General features: G+C 41.0%; 1 protein-coding gene and 1 long non-coding RNA gene across 8 annotated transcripts in view; one reads left to right on the forward strand and one right to left on the reverse strand.

Moving 5' to 3' along the window:
• Positions 1-8,581: 8,581 nt before the first annotated feature.
• On the reverse strand, positions 8,582-10,631 carry LOC122550001 (uncharacterized). The gene is made up of 2 exons (XR_015757227.1): positions 10,475-10,631; positions 8,582-8,899 (listed from the first exon to the last, which is right to left on the reverse strand). It is a non-coding gene; the product is annotated as an uncharacterized LOC122550001 (long non-coding RNA).
• Positions 10,632-10,719: 88 nt separating this feature from the next.
• adam22 (ADAM metallopeptidase domain 22) overlaps positions 10,720-14,018 on the forward strand; it is a 390,158-nt gene continuing 386,859 nt past the window's right edge. For 4 of the 7 annotated variants that reach the window (XM_087987351.1, XM_043690352.2, XM_087987352.1 and 1 more), the window contains exons 1-3: positions 10,722-10,968; positions 11,274-11,446; positions 11,841-11,917. In XM_087987351.1, the coding sequence (XP_087843477.1) occupies positions 10,884-10,968; positions 11,274-11,446; positions 11,841-11,917 (335 nt within the window). In that variant the 5' untranslated portion in view covers positions 10,722-10,883. Of the gene's footprint in view, positions 10,969-11,273; positions 11,447-11,840; positions 11,918-14,018 lie in introns of all 7 variants that reach the window. The other 3 variants (XM_087987353.1, XM_043690348.2, XM_043690349.2) reach the window with 2 other exon arrangements.

The following is a 14,018-nucleotide window of genomic DNA, read 5'->3' on the forward strand; positions in this document are numbered from 1 at the left end:
ATTAACCAACTAATGGTAAACTTTTCTATGATGCACAAGAAATATCAATTGAAACACCTTACCTTAGCAAGACACGAGAATCCTTATTTTTGGTTAGGGGAGGTGGGAGACAAGTGTAGTGTCTCAAGATTCAGCTGCTGCCAAAATATATACCTGAAACTCCCAAGCTAAGTTTTTATATTTAAAAATTACCTTTCTGTCGGGCCACTCCAACTGCTGCCGATAAATTAAGATAATGTGATAACTGTACATGCAATTTCAGTTATTAGTTAGACAATGTTTTCGTTCCAACATTGCATTCCTACTCGTGTATCCGGTACTTTAGCCAATGTAGTAAAACACCCCATATGCCTTCCTCACGACCTATACCTCCCAGCCCTGTCACCTTCAAGGATGCCAGATATGCATTCCAAGGTCTCTCACTCAACCCGTCTCAATACCCTCACATCAATGGACCTTCAAAGCCAAATGCAGCTACTCTGAGGTTCCCCACACAGCAATCGACACCTGCAAGCCAATCACAGTGTTATCTTTCAGTTCCAGAAGTCGTGGCCACGCATGGATATTGGAAGCCCCTGCAGTCAGAATGAAACTTAAAGAAAATGCTACTTTCATTTATTGTGCATTTTATTTTTCCCTCCCAAATCCATAACCTTCCACTCCTCTGGATTAAATTATGTTTGCTACTTTTCCTCCCAATCATCCAAACCAGTGCCATCTTTCTGCAGGTGACAACTATCTTACTTGGCGAATTTTTGTGCCATTTGCAAATTTCCAAATTGTGCTTTCCATACTTAAGTCTAACTGATTACCTTATCATTGTTTGTGATATATGGTATTGTCATTACAAAGATGGGGAGACAGACGACTGGTGATGGTTTAACCTGAGGGTTTACATACCTGAGGTGGAGTGGAGGTAGTCTAGAACTACTCGGCATAGGTTTAGGGTGAGAGGGGAAAGATATAAAAGAGACCTAAAGGGCAATGTTTTCATGCAGAGGGTAGTGCGTGTACAGAATAAGCTGCCACACGAAGTGGTGGGGAGGCTAGTACAATTGGAACATTTAAAGAGCGTCTGGATGGGTACATGAGGGAAATGCTGGCAAATGGGACTAGATTAGTTTCTGAAATCTGGTCGGCATGGACTAGTTGGACCGAAGAGATTGTTTCCGTGCTGCACATCACTATGACTCTAGCTCTCCTCCAAACCACTCACCAGCCTGACTTGGAAATATATCGCCACTCCTTCAGTGTCACTAGGTCAGAAGCGTGGAATGCTCTCCCTGTGGGCATTGTCAGTCTGCCTAGAAGCAGATGGACTGCAGCGGTTCAGGAAGGCACCTCACCATGACTTTCTTGAGCAGCAAAGTATAGGCAATAACTGCTGGCCTGATCAGCAATGCCCACATCACATGAATGATTTTTAAAAAATAAAATCCAACCCCTGAACCCTGTGAAGCACCACTAGAAACTGTTTTCACTTCACAAAAACAGCCATCGCCGTTCCCTTTTGATCTAATTCATTCAATGACAGGGAAAAAAAAAATTTGTCACGTTCTCCTGTATCTTATGGATTTATTTGTTCTGTCCATCTGGTATGTGGGATCCTGTCAAATGCCTAACTCAGATCCATCTAGAAAAAAAAATCTCTGCATTACCCGGATCAATTCTCATTGTTATTTCCTCAGGAAATGTAATTGACTTACTGATGACATTTCTTTTATGAAACCATGTTGTCTATACCTTATTAATCCAGAAATTCTTTCTTAGTAACAGGTAATCCTGTTAGTGTTGATTCTGGTCATTTGCCCACCACTGGCCTATTCCTTGCACTATTTTTGAATAATGGTGCAACATCTGCAGACCTCCAGTCTTCTGGTATCTCCCCTGCATCTACAAAGAGAACAAAGAATAGTACAGCATAGGAACAGGCTGTGTGGTCCACCAAGTCTGTGCCGACATGATGCCTTTCTAAACTAAAACCCTTTTGCCTCTGTGTGGTCCATATTCCCTTATTACTTGCCTATTTATATATCTGTCAAGGAGCCTCTTAAATGTTGTTATTGTATCCACTCCATCATCTCCTTTTCAGCACATTCCAGGCAATACTACCCTCTGTTAAAAACTTGCTTCACACATCTTTAACTTAAGCCTATGTCCTCCAGCATCTGTCATTTCTACCGCAGGTAAAAGTCTCCGACTATCATTTCTTCTATCAGGTTGTCCCTTGTTCTTCAACATTCAAGTGAAAACAAATCAAGTTTGTCCAATCTGTCCTCATAACTAATACCCTCCAAACCATGCAATATCCTGATTTCTGTACCCTCTCCAAAGCCTCCACATCCTTCTGGTTGTGTGACGACCAGAACTGTCCACAATATTTAAAATGTGGCTGAACTAAAGTTCTACACAACTGCATCATGACTTCCCAACTTTCATACTCTGTGCCTTTACTGATCAAGGTAAGCATGCTATATGCCTTCTTGATCATCTCATCCACTTGTGTTGTCACTTTCAGGGAAATGTGGGATCTGTATGACTAGATCCCTTTGTATGTTGATGCTACTAAGGGTTTTGTCATTTACTGTATATGTCCCTCCCGCATTAAATCTTCTAAACTGCATCAACTCACATTTGTCTGGATCAAACTCAATCTGTCATTTTTCCATCCAAGCCTCCAGCCTATCTATTATCCTGCTGTAACCTTTGTGTCATTTGCAAACTTACTAATCAGGCCACCGCCATTCTCTTCCAAATCAGCGTCCCACCACTGGTTCCTGCAGAACGCCACTAGTCACAGACCTTCAGTCAGAGAAACTGCTTGCTATGATTAAGCCAATTCTGTATATCTCTGACTAGCTTGCAGCTGAACCCATTTTGTATCAGCTTGCTATGAGGGACCTTGTCAAAGGCCTTGCTAAAGTCATATAGACAACATTTACTGCCCCTCCCTCATCGATCATCTTTGTCACTTCCTCAAAAAACTCAAACTTGATTTTGTGAAACATGACCTTCTGCACACAAGGCCATGCTACCTATCACTAACAATTTCATCTAGTAAGGATTTGAAAATCATCCTCCAAGCATCTGCTATTTCCTCCCTGCCTGGCTTTTCAGCATACATTTCATCTGGCTGCATTCTTTATCTATCTTCAAGATCAGTTTCTCCAGCGTTTCTCTTTACGTAATATTTCGAAGTCCTCCCTTGAATTAGAATGCTTGCATTGTCTCTTCCCTTTGCATAGACTGATAAAAGTATTTGTTTAGAAGTCTGCCTATATTTTCATCTACATACAAGTTACCATGTGCATCTCTGATTGGCCCGACCCTGTCCATAGTCATACTCTTGCTCATAATGTACTGATCTTCTGACTTTCTTTAATTTTACCGGACAATATATTTTTGTACTCTCATTGTTCTCTCTTTTTTTCATCATTGGACATACCTGTACTCTTGGCTGGGTTTGAAACATGTAGGACGGAACTTCGGTTGGAATCCAAAGCCGGAGATTGAGACAGTCATTGAGGAAGAAGGTTGTGAAAGCATTTTGGCAAACACTTTATTAACCACCGATCGAAAAATGGAAAGGAATGCAGGTGAACAATCTGAAAGATTAAAACAGAAATCCCACGGGAGAGAAAAACAAAGCTGCTTAAAGATTGGTATACTTGGAGGAGAGGTGGCTGTGATTTAAATAATCGAGAAGCAAAAAAATGCTGCCATGGCTGGAAATCTGCAATAATAAAAACACTCATTTGATACTTTGTTCAGTAAACCATCCCTCTTTAAATTGTAATTGATTCTTAACAATGCTACATCTCTCATTTTTATTCCCTTCTCAATCCTGCTTGAAAACTATCCATTGTGCTGCCATCGTTGACCCACTTGAGCCAAGGTTCTACCACAACAACGATATGCTGCTGCGTGGTTGTATGTCGAGTGAAACTCCCGGGACGCTACCTGCAAATAATGAAGTTCTCAGAATTCCCACAAAAAATAGGGAAAAAATCCAGTCGACCATCCAATCAACCAATTGTCAATTGTCAGCAAAGTGATACAAAACTGCCCCTTCTCAATAATATCCTCAGACCAGCCAGCTCTGGAACTCATTACAGCCTTTGTTCAAATGTGGATATAGAAGCTGAATTTGATGATTGACGGAAGTGACTGTCATTGATATAATTGCAGCATTTGAGTCAATTTGGGACCAAGTTTTGCAGTCAAAAGGAATCATGGGGGAAGCTCTCCAGTGTTTTGATTTACAGCACAAAGGAAGCTGAACATGGTAATTGAAAACAATCATCTAGTTTCAGAATAGCACTATAGGAACTCCTCAAGACTATAAAATAGGCAAAATTATTTTCAGTTGCTTCATCAGTGATTCTTTTATTTATGAGGACAAGAATGAAGTTGTCTGGCAAGACTTGCAATTCCTCAAATAATGAAGTAGTTCATAGTCTTGTGCAACAAGACCTACACAATCTTCAGTTGATTGAAAAGGAAACTAACTTTCATGTTACAGACACGATGGGCAGTCATCTCAAAATAGGGAGTCTAACTACTTCCTTAGAGTGTCAATGGTGTAACCATTGTCAATATTCCAATGTTAACATCACAGAAGGCGATTTTTATTTACCCAAAATTTACTGGACGAGCCACATAAATGTGTTTAGAGGCTTGGGGGTGGGGGTGTTCTGCAATGATTAGCTCATCTACTGAAGAGCAAATAAGGTCTGTCACTTCCATGGTCTGATTCAGCTGAAACAGTATTTGAGAAGCTGAACACTACTCAGGCCAATGCATTACAGTGATCAACAATGCATCCACTAACCTAAACACACTTTCTTGCCTGTGGAATGCAGGCAAGTTATAGAGTCATAGAGATGTACAGCATGGAACATTCCCTTCAGTCCAAATCATCCATGCCAACCAAATATCCTTACCTAATCTAGTCCCTACATGGCCCATAAGCCTCCATACCCTTTCTATTCATATACCCATCCAGATGCCTTTTAAATGTAACTGAACCAGCCTCCATCACTTCCTCTGGCAACTTATTAAGGGTTCTTGGAGAGTACTTCCAAATCCATGGCTTGCAACCCAAAAAGATAAGGGTAGCAGGTCATGGGAATGTCATTACCTCCAAGTTCCATCTAAGTCATCCATCGTCCTGGATTGGATAAATAATGCTATTTCTTTCATGGTCATGGGGTAAAAATTGTATCATTCCCTACCTAATGGCTCATGGGACTAACCTTAACATATTAGTGGCAATTCAAAATCAAGGTCCACCAATACCTTCTAATGAGCAACAGAGTTGGGCAATAAATGCTGGCTTTTTGTGAGCCCGTGTCTTAAGGATTAATTAAGAATAGTTGTGATTATTTTAGTTATAGATCCCTTTATCTCTGTTTTCTCCCTTCACATCCTAGCTTGCAAAGCATAACACGGTACACCAATGTACCTGGTTTAATAGATAACAATATCTGGAATTTCATGAAGTTTAGTGATGCTGGAGTTTTAGAGGTTCTCATCTGGGGTTTGACAGAAATGCTTTGGGAGGCTGGCTTTATTGTGGTGTAGCATGGGGAGAAGATTGTCAGGGAGAGGGGTGATTAGATTAGATTCCCTACATTGTGGAAACAGGCCCTTTGGCCCAACAAGTCCACACCGACCCTCTGAAGAGTAACCCACCCACACCCAATTCCCTCTGACTAATATACCTAACACTATGGGCAATTTAGCACGGCCAATTCACCTGACCTGTACATCATTCAACTGTGGGAGGAAACCGGAGCACCCGAAGGAAACCCACACAGATACTGGGAGAATGTGCAAACTCCACACAGTCGCTTGAGGCTGGAATCGAACCTTGGACCCTGATGCTGTGAGGCAGCAGTGCTAACCACTGAGCCACGATTTGGATGTTATGATTAGGAGGTGCCGCCCTGTGATGTAGGGAGTAGATCTTTGATTTGACAGTACTTGATCCATTGAAATGGTTGGAAAAGTCCAGATATTTAACGTTACTAGTCAAACAAACTAGAAGTGTGTGCATTTAGAGAGAGATGGTCACCACAGAGACAGGATTATATTATTATCCCTGTAATTTCAATTCAATTTAGTTTCCTGCCTCTTTCCAAATGTTTCCTTCGTTTCTATTACTGTTGCACTGCCCCTCTTGGAAAATTATTGTTCAGTTGGTGATACATCAGACTTCTTGAAGTTCTAGTTGTGTGTTTTTGTAGCCTTGGTTCTAAGTCATGATTTGGAGGTGCCACTGTTGGACTGGGGTGGACAAAGTTAAAAATCACACAACACCTGGTTATAATACAACAGGTTTATTTGGAAGCAGTTACTCCTTCATCAGGTGGTTGTGGAGTATAAGATCGTAAGACACAGAATTTATAGCAGAAGTTTACAGTGTGATGCAACTGAAATTATATATTGAGAAAGACCTGGATTGTTTGTTAAGTCCCTCATTTTTTAGAATGACTATATTGATATAGGAGCAGCACTTGAAAGCTAGTGCTTCCAAGTCAACCCCTGTTGGACTATAACCTGGTGTTGTGTGAATTTTATCTTGGTTCTAAGGATACTGGGATTGTCTTCCTCTCTCACAACATTATGGTTTGGATGCACAAGGATCAGCAAATGTAAAATTTAACTCCATGTTTACATTATTGCACTTAACTCTGAATTTATTGACAAGAGATCCTGTTGTTCTACTTGAAGATCTCTGTACTAACAGTATAATAACAATTCTTTTCATATTCTCCAGATCCACAAAATAAGAAACAGTAAGGCAGAAAAAAACTCCCATAATATCATTCCATCAGGACTTCACAAACCACCTTATAACCATGAAAGATTTTTAAGTATCATCATTGTTATAATAAAGGAAAAGATGACTGAATTTCCTGAGCTTCAGTGGTTCGCTTGACAGGGTTTGGAATTGAAAGATGTTTGAGGTACAGGTATCCAGAGCTTCAGATTTATATTAAGCTATATTCGTTAGCTGTGTATTACAAATGACAACACTTAATTTATCATTTTGGCTTGCTTAATCAACAGGAATCAAAATTCCCTTATTTATATAATGATTGGAAAACAGGAGTAGGCCATTTATCCCTTTCAGCATGTTCTGTCTTCAATTAGGAAATGGATGATCTGCACCTCAAGTCCATTTATTTGCCTTGTCTCTGTTTTCATAAACACATGTAGCTAAATTGACCAAATCTCAACAGTTTTTTGGGGACAATGTTCCAGATTTCCATAACCCTTTGTGTTAAGAAATGCTTCCTGCCATCACTCCAGCTTAAATCTTGGCCTCTTCTGATGGTCTCCAACATCACCGATGTTGGTCTTCAAACAATTTGATACGTCAATCGTGGGGAAAAAGCTAGAGTCCATTACAAAAGAATTACTAGCATTTAGAAAACAAGGGCAAGATTTATCAGAGCATGGATTTATGAAGAGGAAGTCATGCTTAATAAATCTACTGGAATTCTTTGAGGATGTAATCAGTAGAGTTGATGAGGGGGACCAGTAGATGCGGTTTATTTGAACTTTCAGAAGGCTTCGGCAAAGACTCATATAAGAGATTAGTGTGGAAATTTAAAATGCACAGGATTAAAATTGTGTATTGGGATGGATAGAAAACTATTGTCAGACAGAAAACAATTAGTAGGAATAAATGGGTGTTTTTCTAAATAGCAAGCATTGATTCATGGGATACTTCAGGGATCTGTGCTAGGATTCCAGCTATTCACAACATATGTTCATGATTTGAATGAGGGAACTAAATATTTCCAGATTTGCAGGTGACACAAAACTATAGGGAGGATAAGCTGTGAGGAGAATGCAGAGATACTTCAGTGCAATTTGGACAAACTGAGTGAGTGGGCAAAATCATGACAGATGAAGTATAACATAGATAAATGTAAGGTTCTCCACTTCAATAGCAAAAACAGGAAGGTGTCAATATCTAAATGGTTAAAAATTGAGAGGGTCAATGTTCAATGAAATTTGAGTATCCTCATACATGAGTTGTTTAATGTGGCCATTCAGGTGCAGCAGGTGGTAAAGACGGCAATAGTATGTTGGTCTTTGTAGCAAGAGGATTCAAATATAGGGGCAGGGATGTCTTGCTGAAATATGCAGGCATTTGGTAAGGTCACACCTGGAATATTGTGTGCAGTTTTAGTCTCCTTATCTGAGGAAGGGTGTTTGTGCTGCAGAGGGAATGCAGCGAAGGTTTACCAAATTGATTTCTGGGATGGTGGGACTCACATGAGAGATTGAATTGGTCAGGATTATATTCACTGGAGTTCAGTAGAGTGACAGGAGATTTCATAGAAACCTATAAAATTCCAACAAGACTAGATAGGGTAGATGCAGAAAGGAAGTACCCAGTTGCAGGAAACTCCAGAACCAGTAGTCATAATCTATGGATGTGGAATAAATGAGGAGAAACTCCTTTACTGAGTGAGTGTGGAATTTGCTACCACAGAAAACATTGACAACCAATACATTGTATGATTTCAACAAGGAACTGAATACAGCTAAAGGAATCAAAAAATAGGGAAAGATCAGGAACAGTTTATTGAGTTTGATGATCAACCATGATCATATTGAATGGCACAGCAGATTTAAAGGGGCTGAATTAGCCTACTGCTGCTACTATATTTCTAGTACATCTGGACAGAATTTGATTGAGTACATTATTATGAAGCTCGAACAAAACTGGAATCATAGGGAAAACTGTTCACTGTTTAGTGTCATATCTATCTCAAAGGAAGATATTTGTGGTTGTTTGATGTCAATCATCTTAGCTTCCTGGACATCTCTACAGTTCCTCAGTCTGCCATCTTCAGCTGCTTCATTAATGACCTTTCCCCTGTCATAAAGTCAGAAGTTGGGATGTCATTGATGATTATACAATGTAAAACAAAATTCACAGTTTGTCAGTTAATGAAGCAGTCTCTAAATGCAGCAAGATGTGGACAATATCCACACTTTACCGAGAAATAGCAAGTAAAATTCATATCACTCAAGTGTTATGAAATTACCATCTCTGACAAGAAAGAATTGATCCATCACTTTTTGGTGTTCAATTGTATTGCCATCTCTGAATCCCCTACAATCAACAGCCTGGGGATTATCATTGAGCAGAAACTCAACTGTATCAGCAATATGCATGCTGTGGCTGCAACAGCAGGTCAGATGCTAGGAGTTCTGCAGTGAGTAACTCACCTCCAATTCTTCCAAAGCGTGTCCACAATTTATAAGGCACAAGTCAGGAGTGTGACTTGCCTAGACAGATGCAGGTCTAAGATCACTTACTCTCATCAACTTCGCTAGCATTAAGTCAAAATCCTGGTTCTATCTATTTTTCTATCCTTTCAGTACTTCGGGTAGCTCTATACCCACAGGAAATGAGCGATTCAAGAAGACAGCTTAGCATCACCTTCTCCAGGCCAATTAGGTGTGCGCAATAAATACTAACCTGCCCAGTGCTTCCCACATCCAACGAATGAATAATAATTTTAAGATTGTGCTTCCTTGTTCTGGAACTCACTATAAGATGAAAAGCTTTCACATGGGATCTGCTCTGTCAAATTCTGAAAGCATCATAAATGTATCAATTAAATAAGTCCTTAGTCAAGGAAATACAAGGCTAGACTGTGCAACTTATCCTCATAAAAACTCGCTAAGTCCTGGTATCAATCATGAATCTGTGCTGCATCCCCTACAAGGTCAACACACCCTTTCTAAGGTGCAGACTGATACCACATTTAGGAGAAAGTGAGGACTGCAGATGCTGAAGATCAGAACTGAAACTGTGTTGCTGGAAAAGCGCAGCAGGTCAGGCAGCATCTAAGGAGCAGGAGAATCGACGTTTCGGGCGATTCCTGAAGAAGGGCTCATGTCCGAAACGTCGATTCTCCTGCTCCTTGGATACTGCCTGACCTACTGCGCTTTTCCAGCAACACATTTTCAGCTCTGATACATTTAGTCTACTTGAGAACAATAGCAGATTTTGGTTCAATGTATTATTTAAACACACTGACCTGTCATCATTAATATTCTTGCAGCACAGTCCAAATCAATTTGAATGCTTAGGAAGTGATCTGCAAAAATAAATTATTTTGTGCACAGAATGGTACTAAATAAATTTCAGAATCTTATTACATGAATTATACACACTGCTAACAATCGAATTTGGATGTATGATTGTTCGAGAAATCTTTCAAAATTAAAAAAAAATCAGAAAAATTGGACTTTTAGTTTTTTGCATCTCAGGGTGTGTTTGTATCATGAAACTATTGATGAAACTACCTGCAGTGCGCTGCAAAATCAACACTTTTGGCCTTCGAAGTGAATTCACTTTCTCAGTAATGATCTTTGAAAGGGTTCAATAGATTAAAATATTAACACCAGCGTGTGATATGTCCTTTCATATTACTATTACCTCCTGCTGCAGCTTTGCCAGTCAGTGCATCCTCTAAACCCTGGTTTGGGTGCTGCTGCCCATGCTCAGTGAGGGCCCTGAGCTCTGCAGCCGGCGAGATGTTGCGATGAGATTGACGTGGACGTGCGGGAGCAGGAGTGAGGAGGATCTGGCTGTCTGCGAGCGACCAGATAGAGAAAGGAGGAAGAGGAGGAGGGAGGGCAGGAACGCGGGGAACCTCTACAGATGCTCACTGCCATCTAGTACTGCAGCCTGCACTCCGAGGGAAGCAGAGCAGAGAGAAAAAAAGATACCACGGGAAACAATACGAATGAAATTTGAAGTAGATCCAGTTAAGAAATATTGCGACAAAAAAGGGGAAGATTGCATTGTGTTATTTTCTCCTACAGGGCGATAAAGAATATGAAATATGAAGCCTTTGCCATCTCAGATCGTTTTATATCTGTATGGAGTAGTCTATCTCCTTCATTGTGGCAGCGCCACTAGCAAACCCGGTAAGATTATCAAACAAAAATCTGCGTCTTCTCAATATTTGCACGTTAGGCATTTTCCTGGGCGGGCTGTTTTGTGTATATGTGTGTGTGTGAGAGAGAGAGAAAGCAGGAAAGGCTGAATGACTGATTAAATATGGAATTATCCGAGCGGTTTTGCGACCTCATACTGTCTGACTTGGTTTTATTTTAACTTGAGCTGAGTGAGGGGTTAAGGAGGGAGGGGATACGGGGAGGTTAAACATAAAACACTGCCGGTCACTCGAACAGCACTGACAAACAAGTGTGTTTTCCGGGAAACCGTGCAGGTTCGCCTGAAGGTGACAACGCCTGGAGGAGAAAGGAGGCGGCGGCAGAGCGCATCTTGGAGCAGCCTGAGCGAACCACGCCGCTCCGGCTCCTCCAGCGGCCGGTCAGCGGGCAGCAGCTCGGCCTGGATACCCGAGTGACCGGGGCACAGCAGCAGGCAGCCTCGCAGCCGGTAAGGTGCCCGTTCAACGTCCAACCCCGTTGATTTACATTGATTCAAATGTGCACACACAAACAGAGCTCTCTTTCTCTCTGCATCTCCATTCCCCAGAGAGCTTTGCATTTTGAAAAAAACAAGCAAATTAAAAACCCCTCTGCATCCAAAATAGGCTTCACTCAATTAATTATGATTTTGTTTTAAGAGCATATAATTCCCGAGCACGCGATTTGCATTCATTATTTCATTTTTAAACAAAAATATCGTCCAGCCTTTGTGAATTGAGTTTGCAGAACATTTCAATGCGTTTTTTTTCCAGACTGCATTGCACTTTTTTTTTGCTGACGGCTGTCTATTACCTCAATTGACCGGTTTACTAAATGTTGCTGTTTGATTTTTTTTATTGCAGTCCACTCATATTGCCCAGGCTACCTTCCAGGTTGATGCATTTAACTCATCCTTCATTCTTGACGTTGAACTAAACCAGTAAGTATGCCGGGGGAAAAAAATAAACGACTCTTTAGTAACACAGCCTACTCTGAAAAGATTATTCTGTTTTTAAGCTTCAAATGTCTTGGTTTTGACACGGACAGTTGTTTCAGGGGCAAGTTATATTTGGAAGTTTGTGATTTGTTGTCGCTCTTCTGTTGCGATAATCCTCACTGATTCAGTTTTCCGCATTAATTAGTTAAATTTCCCAATGATTCTCACTCCTTGTTACTGTGGGCTTGTCCAGCTCCTGTTGGCACAGTGTTGAGCTCGCTTGCTGTGGTCCAGTGTGATCGAAAGTTCACGGTGAGGGATCTGTGGGAAAACTTTAATTCCGGGGGTATAAACATTACAGATGCATTGTAAAGCTTCCGTGGAATCGATAGAACTTTTAAAGTAAACCTCACTGAAACTTTACTGAATAGTGTGATTTTAAAAAAAATAAGCACATAAGGAATAGGATCAGAAGAAGGCCATTTGGCTTCTTCAGCCAACTCTGCTATTCAACTGGATGATGGCTGATCCGACATTCCTCACACCAGCTTCCCGTCTATACCCCAATAACACTTGATCACTTGATTTCCTACTGATCAAGAATCTATCTATCTCAGCCTTCAATAAACAAGCACTCTGTCCCCACAGTTCTCTGTGACAAAGAGTTGGAAGACTCACAACCCTCTGAGAGAAGACATTCATCCTCATCACAGTCTTAACTTCGTGCCCCTTTATTCTGAGATTGTGCGCCATAGTCCTGGACTCTCCCATGAGGGGAAGCATCCTCTCAGCATTTACCCTGCCAAGCCCTTAAGAATCTTATATGTTTCAATGGGATCACCTCTCATGCTTCTAAACTCTGGTGATTAGAGAACCAGGAGAAAGTAAGGACTGCAGATGCTGGAGATCAGAGTCAAGAGTGGGGTGCTGGAAAAGCATAGCAGGTCAGGTAGCATCTGAGGAGCAGCAGAATGGACGTTTCGGACATAAGCCCTTCCTGATGAAAGGCTTTTGCCTGAAACGTCGATTCTGCTGCTCCTCGGATGCTGCCTGACCTGCTGTGTTTTTCCAGCACCACACTCTCAATTCTGATTAGAGAACCAACCTGTTTAGTCTTTGCTCATAAACCATCCCTCCAAAGAAGGGATCATCCTACTGAACCTTCTCTGAACTGCCTCCAATGAAGTGATATCATTCCTTAAATAAGGGGGCCATACTGCTCACAGTACTCCGTTTGTGGTCTCACCAGCATCTTGTACAGTTGCGGTAAGACTCCCCACCCCTTATTCACTAACCTGCTTGAAATAAGAACCAGGAGAAAGTGAGGTCTGCAGACGCTGGAGATCAAAGCTGAAACTTTATTGCTGGAACAGCACAGCAGGTCAGGCAGCATCTAGGGAACAGAAGATTCGACGTTTCGGGCACATGCCCTTCTTCAGGATTCCTGAAGAAGGGCATGTGCCCGAAACGTCGAATCTTCTGTTCCCTAGATGCTGCCTGACCTGCTGTGCTGTTCCAGCAATAAAGTTTCAGCTTTGAAATAAGAACCACTATTCCGTTAGCCTTCCTGATTACCTGCTACACCTTTGTGCTAGTTTTTGGTGTTGCGTGCACTTGTACCCTTTTTGATGTGGCTTCTCTCCATTTAACTAACTCTGTTCTTTGTTCTCCTCTCTAAAATTAATGACTTCAAATTTTCACCAAATTTTCACACATTATATTCTATTTGCCAACTTTTTAGCCACTTACTTAATCTATCAATATCTCTCTGAATCCCTTTCTGCCTTTCCACCCACTTTTGTGTCGTCTGCAAATTTGGTTACAGTACATGTGTAACTGTACAGGACATCCTCCACGTCATTAATATGTATTTTCAACAGTTGTCCATTTGGAACCCCACTGGTTATAGGTCACCAACCTGAAAAAGAACCCCTTATCCTCACTCACTGTTTCTTGCCCATTAGATATTTTAAAAATTGATATACTACCTCCAATACCATGGGTTCTTTTATTCTACATTTTTTGTGAGGTACCTTGTTAAATGTCCAAACACAGCACATCCAGTGATTTCCCTCCAGCCACTTTGGTTGTGATCTCTTCAAAA

Source organism: Chiloscyllium plagiosum, unplaced genomic scaffold (assembly GCF_037043375.1).
Source record: "Chiloscyllium plagiosum isolate Xiang-an unplaced genomic scaffold, Cpla_swu_hap1 HiC_scaffold_5, whole genome shotgun sequence".
Classification (NCBI taxonomy): domain Eukaryota; kingdom Metazoa; phylum Chordata; class Chondrichthyes; order Orectolobiformes; family Hemiscylliidae; genus Chiloscyllium; species Chiloscyllium plagiosum.